The 25,000-nt window shown below is 44.1% G+C and overlaps 1 protein-coding gene across 2 annotated transcripts in view; it reads right to left on the minus strand.

Moving 5' to 3' along the window:
• Positions 1 to 24,583, minus strand: part of afap1l2 (actin filament associated protein 1-like 2) — a 115,866-nt gene extending 91,283 nt beyond the window's left edge. For both annotated transcript variants that reach the window (XM_063221627.1, XM_063221626.1), the window contains exon 1: positions 24,314 to 24,583. In XM_063221627.1, coding sequence (XP_063077697.1) covers positions 24,314 to 24,329 — 16 coding nt within the window. In that variant the 5' untranslated portion in view covers positions 24,330 to 24,583. The remainder of the gene's footprint in view (positions 1 to 24,313) is intronic.
• Between the last annotated feature and the right edge of the window lie 417 nt (positions 24,584 to 25,000).

Genomic DNA, 25,000 nt, shown 5'->3' on the forward strand with positions numbered 1-25,000 from the left:
TAGGAAAAGATAAACTGATGTAACTGAAGTCTATTTTCAGCAAGCAATGGAGTGTGGCACAGCAGGAATGTTGTGCATGGGACGCTCTCAGGAAAGACTGAAGGGCCTGGGACGTAAAGTATCAGTTAAGGGAAAGTGAAAGCCCACCTGGAACACTCCAACTCCAATTATCATTGTGACACTGCACTCCACAGCACACAAGTGCACACTGCACACAACAAAGTTTCATTGCCTCACCCGTGCAAGGGGGCAGCCCCCAATGGCACCACAAGCACCACAAGGGAGCAGTGCGTTGGGATGGTACCATGCTCAGGGTACCTCAGTCAGGGGGATGTTAATTAACCTGCTAGTTAACCTGGCGTCTTGCTGTGTGTGGTGCTGTGTGCTTGTGCAGCCGCCTACAGATGGGATTGCCTGCCCATGCCCAGGTTCGAGTGTGGCTTGGGCTGTATCCTGGCCCTGCCTATCTCTCTCCACCACCACTCAGTCCCTGTTCCCAACCCTCATTACCATCTCTGTGATAATGGAGGCAAGAAGCCCTAAAGCAGTGGTTCCCAACCTATGGGTTGGGACCCAACCTATGGGTCGCCAAAGATCCACAGTGGGTCGCGAAGCCCTCTGGATTTTAAGGTGTTTCATTTTAATACCATATATAGCCCATGTTGAATACATGACAAAGCATTTAACTCTCATTACTATCTCTGTGATAATGGAGACAAGAAGCCCTACAGTATAAATTGTAAGTATCAGCTAAGCTCTAGATTTGGACCCAGGAGGAGACAGTGATGAAAGCAGTAGCCCCTTAATGTGCGCCGTTCCACCAGTGGAACACTAATTGTCACTGAGAAAAACACTATGACAGTGCAGTGGTAGTAATACCAGAGACGTTCTTAATGCAGAGACGGCCAGCTCTACGTTCCTTCCTGTTTCACTTATGACGTCGGCCACGCCCCTTTAGGAGACCTGATAGGAGACTTTTATAATGGGCGCCTATGGGCGAATCTGACTTTTTTAGAACAGAGAATCTTTGGTAATACATTACGACTTGGTCATTGCCACTCTGGTAACAGCTCATTTATAATAGGGGCTGCAACCGAGTTAAACAAAGATTCTAGAGTGCTCTGTTCTTTATAGTAATCCTTGATGTCAGCTAAGCTCTGTGTCTCATTATTGGTTTGGGTTGTTTCTGTTTTATTGTTTCGAGTTTGGACTCCTTTTTCTTCGTCCTTTGCAACTTCATTTCAGTGATTTATTTTAGTGATCTATTATAGAAAAAAGTTTTGTTTTTTTCTGGGATGTGCTTGTATTTGTTCTCGGCTTCACTACAGCCACTGCTTTTCAGATCAGCACTTTGTCCTTGCTATGCTCCCTGTGTCTTGGCGTCGCCGTGGCGATGGTGTGCTGGTTCCGTGATTGACATTTGCAGCCCAGATGATAATTATGAGTAATGCTTCTGGCGAACGGAACGGGAGATGACTATGGATGGCTCTGTTTGTTTTAAAGGGGGAACTGAGGTCATCCCCTGTGTGTGTGTGTGTGTGTGTGTGTGTGTGTGTGTGTGTGTGTGTGTGTGTGTGTGTGTGTGTGTGTGTGTGTGTGTGTGTGTGTGTGTGTGTGAATGTCTTGTTCACTGTCTCTCTCTCTTTCTCTCTCTGTTTGTGTGTGTGTGTGTGTGTGTGTGTGTGTCTGTGTGTGTGTGTGTGTGTGTGTGTGTGTGTGTGTGTGTGTGTGTGTGTGTGTGTGTGTGTGTGTGTGTGTGTGTGTGTGTGTGTGTGTGTGTGACTGTCTTGTTCACTGTCTCTCGCTTTCTGTGTGTGTGTGTGTGTGTGTGCGTGCGCGCGTGCGTGTGTGCACACGTGTGTGTGTATGTGTGTGTGTGTGTGTGCGCGCGTGCGCGCACATGTGTGTGTGTGAGTGTGTGTATGTGTGTGTGTGTGTGTGTGTGTGTGTGTGTGTGTGTGTGTGTGTGTGTGTGTGTGTGTGTGTGTGTGTGTGTGTGTGTGTGTGCGCAAGCATACAAGTGTGTATGTGTGTTTGAGCGTGTGTGTACATGCACAATGTGCATGACGTGCATGTGTGTGGCAGGAAAAAAGAAGCGGACATGGCCAGTGACACAAAGTGCTATAGCAGAGCAATCAAGCAAGTGATGGGCAAACCCCATAGAGACCCGTCCACAACTCGCTACCCTCAATCTACTCGCCAAAAACCATTATACCAGGCCGAAAGCCTTCCATGACTCAGTCAGAACTGTACAATACCAACAAAAACACAGTCGATTTTTCTCTAACTACTTAATGACCCCCCACTTATGACCCTTCGTGTGTAATTGTTTTGCTTGTCGCTTGGCTGCCATGACAACAGATTGGGAGTGCATTTGCAGTTTAAGTGGTCCCGCACAAGGGAAGTCGGTGAGGGTGGCCAACAAGCTAACATCTGATTGGCCGGCCCCCTTAGTCTGAGAGACTGGCATGACCTCATTGAGGCATATAATTGGCTGGTGATGACAGTTGATGATGCTGCGATGGCTTTACCACGGTCTCCAACCCAAATGTTATGTTATTACTGTAGTCTTTTGGCTGCTACTTAAATCTCTCACCCTGAATTTCAATTGAAGGACGGAAATGAGCGGAAAGAGGTGCTGGAGGTGACGATTAGTGCAAAATGAGTAGGTGTTCTCACAATGAGATATTAATGAGTCAATTAATATAAACTGTCTTTGTGGTTCGATGCCATGTCCATTACAAGGGGGCCACACACACGCGCACACACACACACACACACACACACACACACACACACACACACTGTTTGTTTTAAAGGGACACACACACACACACACACACACACACACACACACACACACACACACACACACGCACACACACACGCACGCACACACACACAGGCGCACACACACACACACACACACACACACACACACACACACACACACACACACACACACACACACACACACACACACACACACACACACACACACACACACACACACACACACACACACACACACACAATGGAATATGTGACAAGGCCAGGGCCACTACACTGTGGTCACTGCAGCAATAACACTGGGCCCCAGATATCCCAAACACAGAGAGAGGTCAGCAAGGGTGCAGAGGGTTCAGAACACAAGGGAGAACAGTAGGGACAAGAAGACATTTTAAATGGAATCATGGATGGATTTACTTTTTGAAAGCAAGGGAAAAAAAGACCATAGAGACATGGCAAAGCATCAGTGTATGTAGAACCATGACAGAGTTTGACTTTTGGCGTGTTCTGTTTTTTCTTTTACACAGTTCGTTGAATGTACAAACCAACTACAGTTTGCAGATATGTGTAATAATAACTCATGTGTTGAAATTGAAAGTATGAGAGTAATACAACTTACTGTAGGCATTAGCACATTTGACCATCGTATATTGCCTTGTAGGAATTTGAAATATCATGGACAATTGTTGTACTTACACAATGCATGTATGTGAACTATGTGAAGTATTTTTCTCTGCAGGTGCATTGCAACCCTACACCTACAACAAGTTTTAAGGAAACGGCAACCGCAAGACCCAAAATTATACAGAACAGGAGATCCTACAGTAAGGGAGTGAACGATCAATGCAACCTGAGATTCATGGGGAAGAAAGTGATGTATAGAGGCTGACATTTTCAAGAACGCTAATCCATCTGGTTTATTCTAGCTGAATAAAATTTCCCCCTGTAAGAACCCAAAACGTAATAACTGCCCATAACGTAATAACTGCCCATAACGTAATAATTTTGGCGTAATAAAACCCATAACGTAATAACTTGCCCATAACGTAATAAAAATTCCTTACCCATAACGTAATAACGTTCTGCCCATAACGTAATAAGTCATTACGTTATGGGCATGTTATTACGTTATGGGCCTTACACTAAAAAAAAGCTTTGATAATGTAATAACGATGCCCATAACGTAATAACTGCCAGTAACGCACAGATGACTTCAGTATTTGCAATGCACTTTACTATTGTACTGTTCATATTTCGTCTGACCTCTATTGTTGCAGCAAATAACAGTGACTGGATATTTAAGCGGGCTTGCAGAGCAAGGCCAGATTCTAGTAATCTCTAAGTAAAGTTTATGCTTGCTTGCTTGCTTTATTCTCTTGTGCAGGGCGGTAAAAATAGAAAATGGATCTCCTCCTAGGCCAGGGGTCGGGAACCTATGGCTCGCGAGCCACATGTGGCTCTTTTGGGAACTGCATGTGGCTCTCGGACAAACCTGTCATTTGTTTACTCAATAAGCCATGAATAATTTTGTTACGGCACTAAATTAAAAATGGACCTACTGAAATCGAAAAGTTAAGATAATATTCAAAATATAAAGTATGATCGCGCATTTAATCCATCCCAGGTCCGATCAGCTGAGCCAAGCACAGGCCTTCGACGAAGGCTACTGTACAGATATGAAAAACGCGTTTTTTTATTGGACAATGCCGTGCCAGCGCTGGGTCGTGTCGTGTGAGATAACATTCCATCCGTAATGCTTTACCTAAAGTTCAGCTGGCTAACGGTTGTATCCAAAACAAAGAAACTGTTCACGACCGTGCCATTATGATGGCAAATCAAGTGGAGGAAACGCAAGTGAGGGATATAAATGCAGCGCTGTACTTCTCCCTCGATTACAGGAAGAACTTTTGCTGAATCAACTGACGTAAGTCTTTCCCAGTTTAGTGTGATTGCGAGATAACTGGTGCCACAATGCGAAGGCAAACGTAGGGTTGCCATTCGTCCCCTGAAATACGGAATCGCCCTGTAGCCTATTTGGCGGTTAAATCATGCGTTCTGGGGACGCATGTCGGTAAGGGACGCGCTTTGTAGGGCATTTTCGCGAATTACTAAAAATAGACATGTCAGCCACATATCAACTGTAAAATGTTAACTATGTCAGCGCGACCAAGATGAGCATCCTGTCTTGAAGTTCTCTCTCCCTCCCTCCTCCCTCCTCATGCACCTTCCCTGTGTCTGTCTGATGGCTAGAATAGAAGCACCTCCGTCATTCTCATTGCTCATTGGCAACTCCGATGCATAAAAGATAGAAACTTAAGGTAATGCATGCGCGTGGCTTCTTAAATGCACATCAGCACATCTACAAGTAGTTTTAGTTCTTCTTTCGTTAGCTCTCCCTTCTTGTCCCCAATGCAAGCGTTACTTGTATTCCCTTCTGTGCATGACAATTAGCATTAGAAATAATGGCGAAAATGGTATGGCTCTCACAAAAAATATTTTTTTTTAAAAATGGGCGTTTATGGCTCTCTCCACCAAAAAGGTTCCCGACCCCTGTCCTAGGCCTTTCCAGATAGAGACACCATTCAAACACTAAAACGACCGGCTCGGCTTGGAGATCATTTGTTCTGCTATAGCGTGTCCGTGTCTCTTGTCGTTTTTCCGCTTTTTGGCGATTTTGTGCAAGTTTGGGTCCCCATTGAAAACAATGGTAGAACCTTCATGAACCAAGGTTCCGCCACTCTAAAGATCAGAGTGTAGGAGGCTTTTTCGTTCATAAAACATCAACACTTTCACCTAGAAGTTTAGTTGACGCATTGTTAGCGAGCTCTATGGGATGTCTCCAAATTGTCAAAGTTTTATCTCCCAACTCCCATTACTTTTTAATTGGCAGGTGTGTAAAAACGATAGGGCTTTTACATTGGTTTTCCCATTGAGGCTTGAAGTGCCTTTTTCAAGAGGTCAGCGCATGTCCCACAAGAGGTCTATTTGTGACTAAACCTTTTAACCTATAAACTTCATTCAGAGACTGTTAGAGAGATCACACGTATGACTCCAATCTGTAAGCAGGACACGTGCCAATTCCTTTTAGTTTTTTTAGCAACATCAAGCTAAAGACAAAAAAACTGTTTCTGATTCTGCCCTCTGCCTTAGAGCACCATACTAACTGCCATTCAGTCAATCAGAACAGGTGCAGCCAATATAGGGTTCCATCTCAACTGTCACTTTCTCTCAACATTCTATTCTTAACGAGCAACTGCTCTGTAGTTCTAGAAGTCTATTGTTCAGCTCTTCAATGCAATGTAATATTGTCTTGCTGTAATGCTTTTCATAGGCAGCTGCTTGGCCCAATGGTAATAGTCCTGCAATATGGAGGTTGGGAGCTTGAATCCCACTCGGACTCATGTTGATTTTCAAAATTATATCATATGCAGTGTTCCTTATCCAATTTAAAAAATACCATGTATGTCATTTAGTATCAATGACAAAGGTGCTGGATTAGAGATATGGAGGTTGGGAGTTCGAATCCCACTCGAACCCATGTTGATTTTCAAAATTATATATGCAGTGTTCCTTAGCCAACTTCAAATACCATGTATGTCATTTAGTATCAATGGCAAAGGTCCTGGATTACAGATATGGAGGTTGTGAGTTTGAATCCCACTCGGACCCATGTTGATTTTCAAAATTATATCATATGCAGTGTTCCTTAGCCAACTTAAAATACCATGTATGTAATTTAGTATATCCCCAAAACGCAGAGCTACAACACTTTCAAGATGGCTGAATCCAAAATGGCTGAATTGTTTGGCCCATAACTTCTGACTGGGTGGATGGATTTTTTTTCCAACATTTCTTTTAGCTTTGTTTTCTCAATAGTACTTTGTTTCATCTCTGCCCCAAAAGGCAAGCCCGCTTCCAGCATTTTCTGTGAGAATGCAATCTATCCTTATCCTCTGCATTTCCTGTTCAATCCAATTGTCTAACTACGAAGTTTTTAGCTATTATAATAATGACAAATACATAGCCTACAGTATTCAAAATTTCAATTCCTTTAATGCAAACATTTGAACTGCAAATTTCATACATGAACTACACAAATAGTGAGATTAAATGTCTTTTGTTTGTTATACAAAAAATAATGTTAATTAAAATGACAGACTGCTATTCTGTATAAAATTCTATTTTACCAGAATACTTTTCATCATATTGAAATGTAAAACACACACACATACTGTAGCATCCTCAACATAAACATTAGGTAAAATGAGTTCAACATAAAATTGGCATTACTTTCCATAAATATCATGGCTGAAGTGTTGGAGTGTGCTGTGATCTTGCTTTGTTCTGACTCAAACTTTTAAATGTAAAAAATGTAAACAAACAAAATATGCATACTCAACATAAACATGAGGTAGAATAACATCCACATACTGTAATACTGACGTTACTTTTTCCAGTAAATGTCCTTGATTTTGTCCGTAGCCTACATGACTAAGAAGTATCCACCCTTTCATCCATTGGCTGTTCTCGCATAATAAGCCTTTCAGTCGTGTGCTGAGAAGGCTGCTGCGTCCAGCAGCCTTGTACAGCTTCATGATGCCTATTGATATGTCACCTCCACAGTCGCCTTCAAGTAGGCTCTCCACAAGAGCATCTCATATTTTTTTTTTGATTAAACATGGTGCACAGCTGACGGATCAGGTGTGACACTAAAGCGATGGTTCAGAGTAGATTCACCCTAATGCCATTTGAACCGTGACATCCATCCAGTAGTCCACCCAAAGTGTTTTCTGGCTTGGGCGAACATTAGCAGAGTTACCGAGTTATTGTATGGCTATTCCGAATAGCTTGGCTTAAGTGCTATTAGGCATTCACATACATCTCCAAACCTACCTCAGAAAATTAACATGTCATGACACCAAACTTCTACAGTAGTACAAATATGGTCTCTATTCACCAAACTAAGCATTTGGAAGTTTGGAAATAGTGCTGGAGTTTATTATTATCAACTCAAGCTGAATAGATTCTGTCCTGCCTTTGCCATCAGGGGCAGAGGCAGGATCAACATCAGGGACATAGACTAGACATAGTCACCATCAGACAAGGAGGCAGCTTCAGCACCATGGCAGAAAACTACTCCGAACCATCACTTTAAATGCCCCAAGCATGGCCATATCTTGTTCAAGGACAAAACCAATACTTTTCTGTAAAACCTCTGAAGGTTAATAGGGAGCTCCATGACACATGGGTTTTTCAGCACCAGGGGCAGAGGCATCATCAACATCAGAGACAGAGACAGGGTCACCATCAGGGACAGAGGCAGGGTCACCATCAGGAACAGAGGCAGGATCAACATCCGGAGTAGAGGCAGGGTCACCATCAGGAACAGAGGCAGGGTCACCATCAGGGGCAGAGGCAGGGTCACCATCAGGGACAGGGGCAGGATCAACATCAGAGACATAGGCAGAGTCACCATCAGACAAGGAGGCAGCTTCAGCTAAGGCCAAGACCTTTAGGTCTGAATACGTCGAACCGGACCGAACTGTTTGATATACCCACAAAAACTGAAAAGGGACTTGTGCTTCCTATGAGGACTCTTGTGCTTCCTGTGAGGACTCTTTTCAGTGTGTTCTATTTTTATTTTTAAGCAAAATAGTAAAATGGCCCCTGCTGGAAAACAGCCCCCTCTATTCTAATGAATCTATTCTCTTAATCCACTTCAATCTCAAATGTAAACTAGACTGCCTGTGCAGTTGCCTTCGACTGCTTAAGGTATATCCCCGAAACGCAACGCTTCCAGTCCCCCATCATTCCTACCACTCCCGTCCACCTTTTCATAAACGTAAATGATAAATACAAAATATTAAAGAAATATATTTAATATCTATACATAGATCAATGACGTGCATAGGCTTAACCCTCTGAGGTCTAAGGCCTTTCAGAGGCTTTTAGGCTGCTTGCACCACCCTGACATTTTCAAGTATTTTCAGCTAACAGTAAGCATCTATGCAAAAGTGGAATATATGGTTGTATTGTGAAAATCCTGACAAGAAATAATCTGAAAAAAATTGGATGTCATACAAACATGTTTTATTTAAATTGAGTATAAACACAACTGTACAAAAAAACAGGTTTCAGACGTCTTCAAAAAGTTCAAGAAAACACACAATAAATATATCAATAAACAAATGTGTTGGCAGCATAAAAGTGAAAAGTGCATTTAGAAATGTTTTGTTGTTTTCATACAAAATGCAAAAAAGAATGACTATGTCACTGCCACTGCCTGTCTCATTTGAATACTAATGAGATAGGTGTGAAAAACCTCTAATGGCCCACACCCCCCTGTCAATCCCCATGTGCTCTGATAGTCCCAACCCCCCTGTCACTCTACGTCTTCTGTGTTTACCCTACCTGAAAGGGGCGTGTTGTCACCTCTGAATAGCCACTCAAGCACCGGTACTTTACATGTGAATAGCTATAGGTGTGGCTGCTACAGGCAGAGAGTACAGAATATGCGAAGATTTCTTTTCACTTTCTTTAAATTGGGCCAGCTATATAATTTATTTAATATATGTATATTTGAAACCTGGAAGGTCTGATGTTTCTAATGGTGTAACTTATGTGTTTCAATGACAAAAACTCACAGAGTTACAGATTTGTTTTTGGAGACATGTCAAATTGCCCTCTCAAGGGCACTTAGACCTCAATGGGTTAAAACCAAATGACTATTGTGAAAATGAAGCAAAAAATGGGGCATATGGTAACACTGTTTTAATGGTTCACTATTACAGTGAAAATACCACATTAGGTACAGTGTAATAACCATTGTAACAATATTTAATACCATGTAATACCAGTGTAACACCATGTATCAATTTTGTACTACATCATGTATTTTTGTGTAAGTGGTATTACATGGTATTGTATATTGTTACACTGGTATTACACTAGTATTACATGGTATTAAATATTGTACATTGGTTATTACACTGTACCTGGTATTGCATATTGTTACACTGGTATTACACTAGTATTACATGGTATTAAATATTGTTACACTGTACCTAAATAATATGGTAGATTCACTGAAATGGTGAACTGTTAAAATAAGGTAGTACCGGGCAAATCAATCCACCCAGTCAGAAGTTATGGGCCAAATAAAAATTCCGCCATTTTGAAACTGTTGACCTCCAAACTCAAATCAGTTCATGAACCTACCCTAGAGCATTAACACACCAAATCTGGGACAAATCCATCCGACTGGTCAGAAGTTATGAGCCAAACAAAATTTCGGCCATCTTGAATTCAGCCATCTTGAAAGTGTTGGCCTCCAAACTCGAATAAGTTCATGAACCTACCCTAGAGCATTAACACACCAAATCTGGGAGAAATCCATCCGACTGGTCAGACGTTATGAGCCAAACAAAAATTCGGCCATCTTGAATTCAGCCATCTTGAAAGTGTTGGCCTCCAAACTCGAATAAGTTCATGAACCCACCCTAGAGCATTAACACACCAAATCTGGGAGAAATCCATCCACCCAGTCAGAAGTTATGGGCCAAACAAAAATTCGGCCATCTTGAATTCAGCCATCTTGAAAGTGTTGACCTCCAAACTCAAATCAGTTCATGAACCTGCCCTAGAGCATTCACCCAAAAAATCTGGGACAAATCCAAACATCCGTTCAAAAGTTATCGCGTTAACATGAAAGACCTTACGCGGCGGTGGCGGCGGTGGCGGCGGTGGCGGCGGTGGCGGCGGACGCGGCGGCGGCGGACGCGGCGGCGGCGGCAGCGGCGCACGCAAAACCATTACATCCCCGCCGCTCCGCGTTTCGGGGATATAAATATAGGCCTATTTCAAATAAATAATAAAATAAAAAAAATCAAATAAATTGTAAAATGTATTTTACAATGCATCACAATAAGATAATATTTGATGTTCAGATGTTGTCAGAAGTTCATTTAATTTGGTACAATGGTACAAACTGCACACAAGTATAGTGTTTCCATGAGGTCTTTCACATTGGAACGATTGGACAAGGCAGCATGGAATTTCCCAAGTTATAACGAGACTGCATTCCCACAGAAAATGCTAAAAATGCTGTGTGTGCTGAGTGCTAGCATATTTAGCATAAACCATCTACTCTGAGCTACTGCATATAGCATTGAAAACTGAAATAGCCTAACAGACAGTCCAATAAAACATCTTAAAATAATTAACCTTATTAGTATCTTTGTTAACCTACTTTTGTTGAGTAAGACTAGAGTCGTAGTTAATCATTTCATTTTGTACCATAATTAGCATTTTTAAGATAGTTTGTATAGTAATCATATCAGCTAACCTGCTATTGCTAATAAGCAATATTACCATAATTGGTAGTTTAATATCATCATTAAACTACATTGTCACAGCCCCTAGATGTCTGTTCCATCAGGGCATAAAAACAACATTAGCTAATTACCTCCACCAAGGAGATAATGTTTTCGGTCGCGTTGATTTGTCTGTCTGTTTTTCTGTCTGTTTGTCAGCAGCATAACTCAAAAACTAAACATTTTTGGACAAAACTTTGTGGGTTTGTTGATAATGACCCAAGGAACAAGTGATTAAATTCTGGGGGTGATCCGGATCACGAACCGGAACCAGGACTTTTTGAAAGATACTGTCAGGAGGATAGCTCAAAAATGAATCAAGTGATTTGGACGAAACTGTGTGGAGCTATTAGTAATGACCCAAGGAACAAGTGATTAAATTCTGGTGGTGATCTGGATCACGAACCGGAACCAGGACTTTTCAAAAGATTCTTCACTATCTAGACGCCCCCTAGTGACCAGAAATTGAATTGCGAGAACAGCACTAAAACAAGGCAGAAAGATTTAGGGTGTAACATGGTCAAATGTATCAAGCAGCATCCTTGGCGGAAGTCTGCGCTCTCTGAGTGCTTCTAGTTACATTTTATTTACTGAATAAAATGTAGATAGTTAACAATTTAGTATTATTAGCATGGTTAGCAATACCTGTCAACCAACCTTAGCTAATGTTTACTTAAAACACTTGGCTACACATTTACCATTGTTGCTATTTGACGCTATTGGCTTTTTTATGTTCCAAATGGGCCCAAATGATTACATTACTGGCAGTTATTACGTTATGGGCATCGTTATTACATTATCAACGCTTTTTTTTAGAGTAAGGCCTATAATGTAATAACCTGCCCATAACGTAATAACTTATTACGTTATGGGCAGAACGTTATTACGTTATGGGTAAGGAATTTTTATTACGTTATGGGCAAGTTATTAGGTTATGGGTTTTATTACGCCCAAATTATTACGTTATGGGCAGTTATTACGTTATGGGCAGTTATTACGTTTTGGGTTCTTACACCCCCTTTTCTCATTTCCTTGTTCTAAACACACGAGCCTAATCTCCCGCTGGTTGATAAAACACTTTTGTACTCCAAGAGGAGAAATGTAAGGTGAAACGCTTCACCTGTGCCAGAATGGAGTGAGCTGCTAGCCTGGCCATCAACAGAATACCTCACAAGTGGGATATAGCCTGGGAAAGAATCATTTATTCATTTCCTCGTTGAGCTAAACAATTTGAAATTCCATGTAAAGCTGGATGGAAATCTGGTTTCGCATCTGGTGTCGACACGGTGGATCTACAAACAAACGATGTGTTTTCGCTTGTTTAATAATATGTCAGCCAATCCTTGCCTGTTATGTGGTTAGCTTCCCACATAGAAGATTTCACTCAGGGTTTTCCATGCTGTCCTTCAGATCTGAGGTGCATTTCTCGAAACCATAGTTGCTAACTACGTTAGTTGCTTTGTTGTTTGCGATTCAATTTTCCGTTGACAACTACCCAAGTTGGTAACAGGCTAACAACAACGCTATTGAGAGACGCACCACAGAACGAGAGCGCGAGGCTGCATGAGAATTCCCAGGCTAGAGGTGAGCAAGAATGCGAAATGCAAATCTGAAGCTAGTGACCGTTTCTAGTGACGCACACAAACACATGCGTGTCGTGTGCGCGCTTTGTTTTTCATTCCCACGCGACTGCATAGCGAAGCCCACTTAAGTTCCGCAACTTCACTAACTGCCGATTACAGCATGGCGATGCAATCATGCATGCCGAAACAAAAGAACTTTACACTTTCGTCTCTTCATGAAGGTCAAATTTGAGCATCCCACTGAAGGCTCCAACGCGTGCAGACACACACACACACACACACACACACACACGGTCACACGGTCAGCTCGGTCAGATCACCCACACAGATAGTTCACCATTACAACGCTTAAGTGGGCCACAAGGAAGTGCACACTTTCTTTTGAAAACGATACGATTTGATAAGGCCAAATGATCATGATAACAATAACACAACAACTACTTCCACAGCTGTTGTCCACACCGCTCCCCACTTACCGGCTCTCTCTCTCTCTCTCTCACACACACACACACACACACACACACACACACACACACACACACACACACACACACACACACACACACACACACACACACACAGAGAGAAACACATGAACTAACTAAACCACACACACTCTGAAGTCTAGGGCAGATCAGCCACACTGATACATAGTGCATCAACGCCACCAATGTGACCATTACAAAGCACTAGAGGGCCAATTATAGTCTAGTCAACCCAACTCTGATATCGTATGCACACACACACACAAACGCATGCACACGCACATGCACGCACGAATATACGCACACACACACACACACACACACACACACACACACACACACACACACACACACACACACACACACACACACACACACACACACACGCACATACACACACACACACACACGCGCGCACACAAACACACACACACACACGCGCGCACACAAACACACACACACCAACTTTAACACCACACACACTGAGATCTATGCAACCATTACAACACACTAGTGGGCCTATTACAGTCAACTCAACCCCTTTGATGAAAACATGACTCTTGATATGGTATGCAGTATGCACACAAACCAACTGCAGTGCTTGGGGCAGAAAAGTCTACAGTACAAACGCCCACACTGACAATGCCCATAGTGGACCACAGAATAGTGTTTCTCAACAGGGGCTCTACAGCCCCCCACGGAGCATTAGGGTGGCGTTCAGAAAGATGTAGCTTGGGTGTGTGTGTGTGTGTGTGTGTCTGTGTGTGTGTGTGTGTGTGTGGCTTATGATGAGGTCAAGGAGGCATTGGGAGGCTTATGATGAGGTCAAAGGTTGTTAAAGAAAGTTGAAAATCACTGAGCTACAGCAAAAGCATCAGCAGCATTAGGCATGAGTATTCAGAAGAAGCACCAACTGAAGTAAACGAGGAAACGAGAACTCTTGAATGATCTTGTCATGCAAGCTTTTGCAGATTTTGGGCAATGCTGGGTTTTCAGGGGAGAGAAAAGTTGTTCAAAGAGAATATTAGAATATTATAACATTTTTCTCTTCTTTGCCTCATTTGTGTGTGTGTGTGTGTGTGTGTGTGTGTGTGTGTGTGTGTGTGTGTGTGTGTGTGTGTGTGTGTGTGTGCGTGCGTGCGTGCGTGCGTGCGTGCGTGCGTGCGTGCGTGTCTGTGTGCATGCGCGTGCGTGCGTGCGTGCGTGTCTGTGTGCATGCGCGTGCATGTGTGTGTGTGTGCATGTGCATACACATGCGTGCATGTATGCGTGCACGTGTGTGGGTCTTCATACAGTCTCTCCCTCTCTCTCTCTTTCTCTCTCTCTTTCTGTAATACCGCAAATTCCAACACTTGGAAAGTCAATTTCAACACTCATGGTGTTGCCATACTCCCACTAAGTGTTGAATTAAATCTGGCAGAATCTACCAAAGTGAGCTCCCACTCCCAGTCCCAATGGGAATGGCTATGGACGGCAGCATACTAATGAGATGTACTGTAGTTGGTCCCACTCGGCTGCCTTCAGATCTGCAGAAGTTAGTTGGTGTGTGTGTGTGTGTGTGTGTGTGTGTGTGTGTGTGTGTGTGTGTGTGTGTGTGTGTGTGTGCGTGTGTGTGTGTGTGCGTGTGCGCGTGTGTGTGTGTGCGTGCGTGCGTGGCGTGCGTGGCGTGCGTGTGTGTGTGTGTGTGTGTGTATTCAGCTAGGGATATGATCTAATGAGGGCAGCGGCAGCTTTTGAGCAAGAGGGTTTATGGCAGATACTGAACAGTGGAGAGGGTGGGATGGCATACCCTCCTCCTCTCATGCCATCCCTCCTTTCCTCCTCTCCATCCCTTCCTCCCTCTCTACCTCCTCTCCCACTTCTCTACCTCCTCTCCTCCCTCCCTCCTCCCCTCATATCGTCCTCTCCCTGCCTTTTTTTGCCTCTACCCTACCCACTTGAGCGAGAGTGAAAGGTTTTACAGCAGAGGGTGACATGGGATACCCTCCTCCTTCCATCCCTCCTCTCATCCCTCACTCCCTCTCTACCTCCTTTCCTTGCTCTCCACCTAACTCCTCCTCTCCCTGCCTCTCCTCTTCCCAATTGAGCGAGAGGGTTTACGGCATAGTGAAGATGGGATGGGATTACCCTACTCCTCTCATCCCTCCTCTCCTCTCCTCTTCTCCTCTGTCTTCCCTCACTCTTCTCCTCCTTTCCCTGGCGTTTTTACTCTCCCCTTCCTACTCTTTTATCTACATGCTCTGCAGACTCTTCCTTTAGCTTTCTTTAAGTCTCTCTCTCTCTCTCTCTCTCTCTCTCTCTCTCTCTCTCTCTCTCTCTCTCTCTTTCTCTCTCTCTCTCCTTTGAATTTTTGACTTAGCCTCTCAGCCTCTCTCACCCTTTTCTAACCAGCTTACTTGCCCTCTCTTTCTCTTTCTCTCTACCTCTCTCTATAAAAAACAGGGAGCACACCAGCAAGGGAAGTAGAGAGAGAGAGAGAGAGAGAGAGAGAGAGAGAGAAAGAAAGAGAGAGAAAAAAACTGCTGATCTCTCCATTCCTGAGCTGCGTCTTTAAAGCAGCTCGGGCCCCCCCCTCCTTGCCCCTTCTCTCTTTATTGAGATGCAGCGGGCGTCGAAGAGTCTCACACTCGTTCACCCTGCATTCTCCACCCCTCCTTTTTTCTTTCCTTCTTTCTTTTCTCCTTTCTCCCTCTTGCCCTCTCTTATGTTTCCTTTGGCTTCTTTTGGCTTCTTCTCACACCCCATCCACCCACCTACCGTAGGTGTCCTCTTCCCTCTCCAACATCTCAGTGCGCTTCCCTTTCCTCTGTGAGTCTCACACTAGCTCACCCTGAAATTCTCTACCCCCTTCTTTCCTCTTCTGTTCCTCTTTTATTATCTCTTAACCCTTGTATGTCTTCTTCTCCTCCTTCTTCTTCTTCTAGCTCCTTCTTCTTCTTTTTCTTCTTCTTCTTCTTCTTCTTCTTCTTCTTCTTCTTCTTCTTCTTCTTCTTCTTCTTCTCACATCACGCCCACCCATCTACTGTTACCACCCTCCCTCTCCAAAAATCTCTCTGTCCTTCCCTTTCCTATCTCCTCCTCCTCTTCCTTCTCTCTCTCTCTCTCTCTCTCTCTCTCTCTCCATCCTTCCTTCTCTGTCCGCCTCCCATTTTCCACACTCTTCCGACACTGCAACTTTAAAGGATCTGAATTCAAGTGAAAGTGGCACCATCAGAAGCAAGTCCTCTAAACAGCAGCAGTAGTGTTGCCTGGTTAACACAAGCCGATTTCACAAGATATTCTGGAGCTGACCTACGCATAGGAAAGGTGTGGTTTACGATTGCCCATGGTCGTTTATTGGCCGTTATGAATTTGTCATTTGGTGTGTATGTAATCATGTCCGCTGTATCTATACAACCAAACTGCAGTCATCACCTTTCCACGCCTCCCTGCTCTCTGATTGGCTCCCTAGCTCAGGCTCCCTTGATTAGGGAGGCTGCCATGCTGTCTTTCAGATCGGAGCGATTGTGCAAAGCAGCATGGGATTTCCCAGGCTAGGAGTAGTGGGAGTTGGCCCAGAATTGGCCCATTCCTGGAACGACATTGGGACGGAACCGGGGTATACAGACGGATGGACCTGAGATCCAAAGACCTACAGTATCCATCCAAGGGTGGGGCCAGGAAACTCAGTGGTATCACAGACCCGAGGCCCCTCTCTGGGGTGAGATTTGGTTCCCCTCCGAAAGGGAAAAAAAATAATAATATAAAAAAATCTCCCTCCTTTGAAGCTTAGAGAGAGAGAAAAAGAAACAGGGCCTGGGGTTGGAGGCTAGGGTGGGGGGTTGTGGGGGCAGAAGAATAGGAAATCTGTGGGATAAGAAAAGAAACAGCACACTGTGGATGGATTTAGATCCAACGCTCCCTCCCCATCTGCCCCACCCCATTGCCCTCTCTCACTCGGAGAGATGTTAGATGCTGTCATTGCTTGGACACACCTGGGCCTCCAGAGATGTACCGTAGGGCTACAGTGCCTTTGCCTGAGTAAGCCTAGCACAAGTAAGCAATATAAATCCACCCAAGCAGTAATTTCTTTTTTGCCTGGCTGTTTGGACTTGGAGTCTGACACTCAACAGACCGTCGTGTATTTCCGCTCAGCTTCGTGAGCTCACATGCAACCTTCGGATTCGTCCTGCTCCCGAACCAAAACGCAATAGAACCAATCAGGATAACAGGATTTTCAGCGATGTGACGTAGCCAAACTTTGAATGTGGTGGAGAAGGAAAAAATATGTGAAACCCGACAGTTGTTCAAGCAACAATGGCTACTCGCATGGACTCAGTCATCGACATTGATTCTGTCATGTTAACTGTATTTTCGAATCTGAGTAGTCAAAGAAGCGGTTACGTGGCGCTATTCCAACATGTCGCTATTCCGACGTTAATGTCTATTGTCGGAATACCGACACGTTTTCCACCGTCCGCCGCTATTCCTACATGCCGCTATTCCGACATCCCTAACCTTAACCCTAACCCTAACCCTAACCCTAACCCCTAAAAAGAGTCGGAATAGCGGCATGTCGGAATAGCGCTATGTCGGAATAGCGATTGCCCCCCGAAGAAGCAGGTCGTTAAACACCTGTGGCGGAGCTCCAGATAAATCTTTCAGGAGCAAGGGCGGAACCCATTCATCTGGCAAGAGTCAGGTTAGTTTGGTCTAGCGTCACACCATAGGGGACAATTCAAAGACGGATGGATGGATGGATGGATGGTTGGTCGTTCCGAAGTGCTAGCCTGAGGTAGGGAGAGCAGGGAGGGTTGGAAAGATGATGACGTGTATTACTCGACAAATGCAAGCTTGCAGTTTATTTGAATACAATTGGCTAAGATATGTATACACCAAATGATAGCCTCGTAACGGCCAGTAAATATAAACAACATCTCTGCAAAGAGAGATTCAGTAGGCGGTGTCCAGACCATATCTCACTGATATGATCTAGTGCAGGGGTCCCCAAACTAAGGCCCGGGGGCCGGATGTGGCCCGCCAGGCCCCTTTGACTGGCCCTCCACCTCTCTGCATCTCACCATTTGAACTGGCCCAAAGAAGCAATCCTCACAGAAAAAAAGATAAAATGTAGTATTTTTGAAATATTTTATTTGGTTTATTAACAGGCCTTCCTACAGTTTCATTTTCACTAACTTGTGTGAATCACCAGAAGTTTCTTGTCTTGATAGTTTCTCATCTCACTGTAATATAAACAGGCCTACCATGTCTATTGTATCACTCCTAAACTGTCAATCGCCATATTTTTCTAGCCTTTCCTTGCTATTTTTACATGGCTATTGGAAATTAAAAGGAAAACATGTGGTATTTCAAATTGAAAAACATGTGAGGCTATCACTCACCTCTTTTGTAAATCACTTGTAATGATAAACTATTTTGTGCTAGAAATTATAAATGAAGGAAGCAAAGGACAGCACTCTTCAGGTTTCAGATCTCTTCAGTTTAATCGCCTACAAACGTTTCGGGCAAAGCCCTTCTTCAGCGTGTAATTATTATTAGAAATTATGGCTATAACAGGCAGTGGCCTAGTATACAGTCCACATGATTGATCCCGGCCCCTGATCACAGTAAGGAATGATAATGTGGTCCCCAGAGAAAAAAGTTTGGGAACCCCTGATCTAGTGTGAACCAGGCAAGGTTGCTGCGACTGTACTGTCCTATCGCAGGCATTTAAGCAGTTTGAAAAAGTCTGAATGCCAACTGTTAGTTCCATGGCTTCACTAATAAATGGTGTAAACGCCAGGCTAAAATCTGGTTTGCCAGCTAGCTACATCGGTGACATCCAGCAGCAGGCCCATCGATAGGGGAGGCCAAACAGGTCAGTTGGCCTGGGCCCAGGGAGAGTGTGGGCCAAGAATGGGGTCCCCATTAGTACTCTGTATGTATTGAGAGCGGGGCCCTTTCAGAAAATGTTGTCTTGGACCCAGCAAAATCTGTCAGCAGCCCTGATGGCAATGAAAGACAAAGGATATACTTCGCTAATGGTTTGACGCCAGACTTTGCTTTTCATGTTAAAATCTGACTTGCCAGGTTACACAAGTGACGCTCAGCAGAACGATCAATCAGCTGTGGCGCAGTCTAGCGCTTGGCTTTTCGCCCCTTAAGCTTAAGCTTGTTTTGCTTTCATTTCAAGGCCTTCAAAGGATGCATTCCATCTCTTTGACAGTGAATTGTTAGACCCGGTGCTAATGTCGAGTTCATAAGAAGATACTTCCAGTTCCACGAGTTATGCTTGACATCAAACGGGTTCGTTCTTCATTAATCCAGAAGGGGAGCGAGAGAGAGAGAGAGAGAGAGAGAGAGAGAGAGAGAGAGAGAGAGAGAGAGAAGCCATTTGCAAGAGGCCCAGCTGGAGGATGTTTATCATCTACACAATTTATTTCAGTGTTAGTAAAGTCTCTTAGTGCTAAGATACATTCATTATCACCATCAAAGACACTGTATACACCAAAGGTCACCAAATGGGGGTCAGAACACCTGTGTGTGTGTGTGTGTGTGTGTGTGTGTCGGGGGGGGGGGGCAGAAGTGCTGCCGGGGGCATAAAACATAATACATAAAAGCTTGATGCTTTCATTATATAACATTCCATGAATTGATTAGTAACAGTTTTCGCTTTAATGGTTAATATATTTTTTCCTTTTCACGATCACGTTAATATTTAACAATATTCTGGGGCCCATAAGGGGGTCCACACAGAAAAAGTTTGGGAACCACTTGTATACAATATAGGTCCAGGGAAGGGTAAAGAAAGGGGTCATTTGTCCTGGGCACAGAGAAAGTGTGTGTTTGGTTGGGGTGAGGGATTGGGGCAGAATTGGGTCCTCATTGTATTGGTTGGTTGGGCCTTTTAGATGACTTTGTCCCAGGCCCAGCCAAAGTTGACAGTGGCCCTGCTATCAGCAACATTAATGTCACACAAATACAGAGGGTGCTAATATGGTGGGATGACCTCTGGGAAGAGCCAAACATCTAAACGGGTGGAAAAGCAAAACATGTCACCCCCATGCAATGTTTGCCATGGGACAAATGAGGCAGGGATGACAAATGAGACGGTTCTCTCCAAAGCCCCACCACAAACACTGGCACCAACCGTATCCCATAATGCCTGCTTGCCCTCCCCTGTAGCCCTGCTCCCTCCCCCTCCTCTCTTATCTCACAAAAACAAGAAATTCACATGGTCTCTCCCAACCCAAAACCAAAACCACTCCACACACATCCCCCTTACACATCCACAAATGCACACGCACACACACAAACACACACACACGCACATGCACACACACATGCACACGTCACGCTTTCCCCCTCGTGTGAGACTGTTTCTCAGCAGTCTCTCACCACAACACAGTTCCACCACACTGAGCTGTATACGGGTGATTGTTGCTCTGGCTGTGACCTTCTGTATGGAAACCACAGTTCAACCTCTTCAACTGGTAACATGTATGCAGGCCCGCCGACAGGGTGGGGACAAAGGGGTATGTTGTCCCGGGCCCAGGGAGATAAGGGGACCAGAATTGGGCCCCCATTCCAATGTATATATTTCGTAGCGAGCCCGTTCAGATGACTTTGTCCTGGGCCCAGCGAAAGCTGTCAGCGGTGCTGCATGTATGCAGAAAACATTAGGCTATAAACCTTTATATAAACCTATAAATATAACCTAACCACTGACAGACTGGTGAAGGCCATTGGGGATATCAAAATGAATTTGCTTTACTATATTATTATCAATATGTTACATTTATGACAGTTGTGTTCAAAGCGACTTACAGTTATTTAGGAACAGGGTATTGTTTTCTGTCCCTGGAGCATTGGCGCCTTGCTCAAGTGCACTTCGGCCATGGAGGACATGGGCTTCAAACCTGCATCTTTGTGGTCACAAGGCCAACTCTTTTATCAGTGAGCCACGACTTACATAATAGGCCTAAACCTGTATCAAACTAATGAAAACTGCATTAGTTAAAACCAGTGTTGTGATTAATTAGGCAGCTGCCTGACCGACAAGTTTGAAGACATTCCTTTCTTTACATGTCTTCAGGCGTTATCATCCATGTGCAAATAATTACGAAGCATTTCCCCTAGAGCAAAGGATGGTGAATTGTTTTCTACAACAATCACGTCCGAAGAGTCTTCTCTATTTCAGGAGGAAAAAAGCAATTTATCAGACAACAATGCCAACAATCATTTGAAAAAGTGACTTCATAATCCCGACCATATTGGGGACTGAGGGAGGTTTCTGAATCAAGGGAGGGAGATGGATCACTTCACATCAGCATGGAGGAGAGCAAATGACTTACTGTGTCTGCCAAGCCATTTTGCTAAATTAGCTTAGAGTCACACGGGTGATTTGCTGCACACTGCACAGGATGTTCGGAGCATCCTCATATGTTTTGAATTAGAAACGCGGTTATGATTTAGGTAGGTAGGTCGAGATAAGAATTTTCAGACCATGGGAAGCATTAGAGAGAACCTGACAAAACTATTTTGTTTCTGACTTCAGGCTTTTGAAATGGAATGATTGTACATCTGCATTTTTGCCTACACACAAGCTAGTTGTTGTAGTAGACTTACATAGCTTTGTTCAAGTCGGAGAGGAACTACATTAAAGAAGCGAGAGTTTCACATAGCCTACCACCGCCTTCTCTTTTCGTGTATGACTGAGGCTTTGTTTGAAACTCTACAACACTCGTTACAACACTACTGTACCTGCTTTTAGAAAAGCCACCACATAGGTTACATTGATGTGGCTGCAGAGAAGCTGCTGAACAAGGCTTAACATACGCATGAATCACACTCTCTGTACACAGTGTCTTGCACTGTGTAGAATGGTGGCCAAAGTAGGTAATGCAATAATGCTTCTCAGTGAAACTGCTGCCTGTTGTTAAAATGAACTTTCCACGACTATTTACTTAGGCCTAACTGTGAAGTAATAGATACCAGTATGACCAAATTACAGTAGGCCAGTGTTGCCACGAAAATGTCCTGTTAAGTCAATATGGCAGACATGGAGAAGCTCCACCTTTCCATGTCAGAATTTGAGGGTAGTGGTGCATATTCATGAAAAAGGTGTGAATGGGCAGCATGTTTCTGGAAAGAAACAGATAAAAATGTTACACAGTGTCCCTTTCAGATGTACCCTCCGTCCATGTATGATCAGCCACAATGCACCTGTGTAGAATAGGGATGGCCCACTGCAATGCACTGCACAGCTGTTAGACTTACGTCACCAACGCTATGGCGCACCGCATGTTGACAGATTCTTCAACGAGATATTGAATGCAATGAGACCAGTATGGTTAAGTCGCGATATTGCTTGACACTGTATTTCAAAATTCCCCACATCCATCACCGTTTATAATATGTGGTCTATGAACTACTTGATGCTACATGGACACATTCCATCCGGAGGGTGATGGCCCCCCAACTTCCTGCCCTCCCTCTCTCTTCTTCTCTCCTCTCCTCTCCTCTCCTCCCCACTATGTCAGAGAGTTATCACACTTCCCCACGGTAAGAGATCGGGTTTGCGAAACAGAATGTAAAGTCTCACATACCGCAGAATAAGAATCTAACCACAAGCACGCGCGGAATCCTCTGGAAAAGAACAATTGCATCCGCTGGGAACGATGCCCTGCGAACACCCTATCAGCAGCACAAACTTCTATTTATTTACCATTTCACCAGACAAGAAAGAACAGGATTAAAATAGAAGAATTGGAAATTGAACAGATGACAAACACAACACACACATAAACGCACTCGCCCCCCTGAGGAGGAGAGGATAGGATAGATGGATGAACCCGAGGGCGGTAAATATTTTCGATGACTTCTCCGGAGGGGCCACGTGAAATATATTTTATCTGGCTGCGTTCTTGTGGATACGTAGACATAGCCTTTAGTATCGTCTCCTTTTCTAGGCTAGTGTCCATGAGAAAATCATCAGTGCGTCTGGCCCAGTAAAATGGGAGGCCAAAAGGCTGACAAAGAACAAGAGCGAACAAGACAAGAACTTGGTTATTTTCGTTTCCTGTGGACTATTTTCAGTGCAGCCAGGCTATAAATAGCCTGACCTTCTCAGTGTTTGAGCAGTTTGGCAAATTTGGGCAGAAATCAGATTGCTGGCGAACGTCCAAGCACGCAGATTTGCAACATTCCATCGTCACCTGTTGCACATAATGCTCGAGAATTAGCCTGAAGTCTGCTGGTCAACATTTAAAAAAGATCCAATAAAAACACCATAACAAGAATAGGCCTAATCGCCCTGCACATAATAACACAAGACAAGACATCACCACATCACAGGACAAAACAGTTGGTGTTGGCTCCCCGAGAGAGCAGGTCTAAAAGCGTGTAGGGAAAAACTGTAACAACTTCTGATAGTCTATGTTCAAACTTCAACGATGCGTTGCTGCCCCATCCTACGTCCTAACGCTCCGTCAGCTCATAAAGGGACACTTTCACCCGCATTAGACCCATACTTGACCATTGCATTTACTTGAAATGTACATGTTTGTTCTAAAGGAACAGCTGCCTTGTGTGTTGTCTTATGTGAAAACAATTAAACTAGGGGACCTCCTCAGCGCAGCAGACAAGGCGAGGACAGACGCGCGAGGCACTGCCCACAGCGAAGAAGGGAAACACCAGAGGCTGAGCGCCGCGCGCAGGCTACTGCAGTTGCTTCGGCGAAATTCATTCAGACACCACCGCTCAGTTAATGAAATATTTATGTCCCGCTGGAGAGCAATATGAGGAATGTTTTTTTTCCTCTCACAGTTTTCAAAACCCGTCACGTATCTCTGCAGTAGGTGGGGTGCCAAGCAGATGAGCTTACGCGCCTTGTTTCACAGCATGGCCATGTAAAAAAAACACCAGGACATGAATCATATAAAATAGAATTAACATGTAGGCTACAAACATGTATTTTCTCATGGACATTCATTAACTGTTAGCAAAAACGTACACCCTCTTATCAAAGTGTCATTGACAATGTTTGCGTTCTCTCTCGTCCTTTATTTTGATTTGCCATGTATAAATTATCAGTTTGCCATACCTTTATGTTTATCCATCGTCAACGCTCTTCTCACTTCCCGTTTACGTTTCTCCCCAGAAGTTGTTTCGCTCCCCTGCAAGATCCTTAAAGACTTTCAAAAAAACAATCCGAGGTCGCTCCCTGACAACTGGTCAGAGTGTAGCGGCACTTCGAACGCACCCACTGCGCTTCCCTTCCGAGCACTGGTCCCCAGTCTGTCTCTGTGCGCTCTCGACTCAACCCCAACTTCCAGAGAGGCGCACTCCGGTCAGCGAATTTGCCGCGCCTCCAGTAAACGTCACGCTGGTTGCGCTTCAGCGGTAGAGCAGTACGATGTCTAGCAGTACCTCTACTGCTCTATTCATGTCTGTCAGTGTATCAACGGATCAGTGTACACTATATTCTATTAGCCTTGGTACAACATTGCTAAAGTAGCGCTTTGGCTTCCAGGTAACTCGCCTCACAAGGTATAGCATTCATTGAACCATTGAGGCTAATAAATAAGACAATATCAGGGCGACCAAAACAAACGGAACATTAATCTCTGGTCATGGGAGCCACAAATAATTGTTCCAAGCGATTAAAAGTCCGTTATCTGCAAGGCATCATATTACACCATAAAATGTGAGGGAGGGGGGAGAAAGGAAGTCGAAGAGGGTATTATTGTATGAATGAACAAACAGCCCCAATCTGTTTCTCTTGCGCCGA

This window comes from Engraulis encrasicolus, chromosome 17, assembly GCF_034702125.1.
Source record: "Engraulis encrasicolus isolate BLACKSEA-1 chromosome 17, IST_EnEncr_1.0, whole genome shotgun sequence".
NCBI lineage: Eukaryota > Metazoa > Chordata > Actinopteri > Clupeiformes > Engraulidae > Engraulis > Engraulis encrasicolus.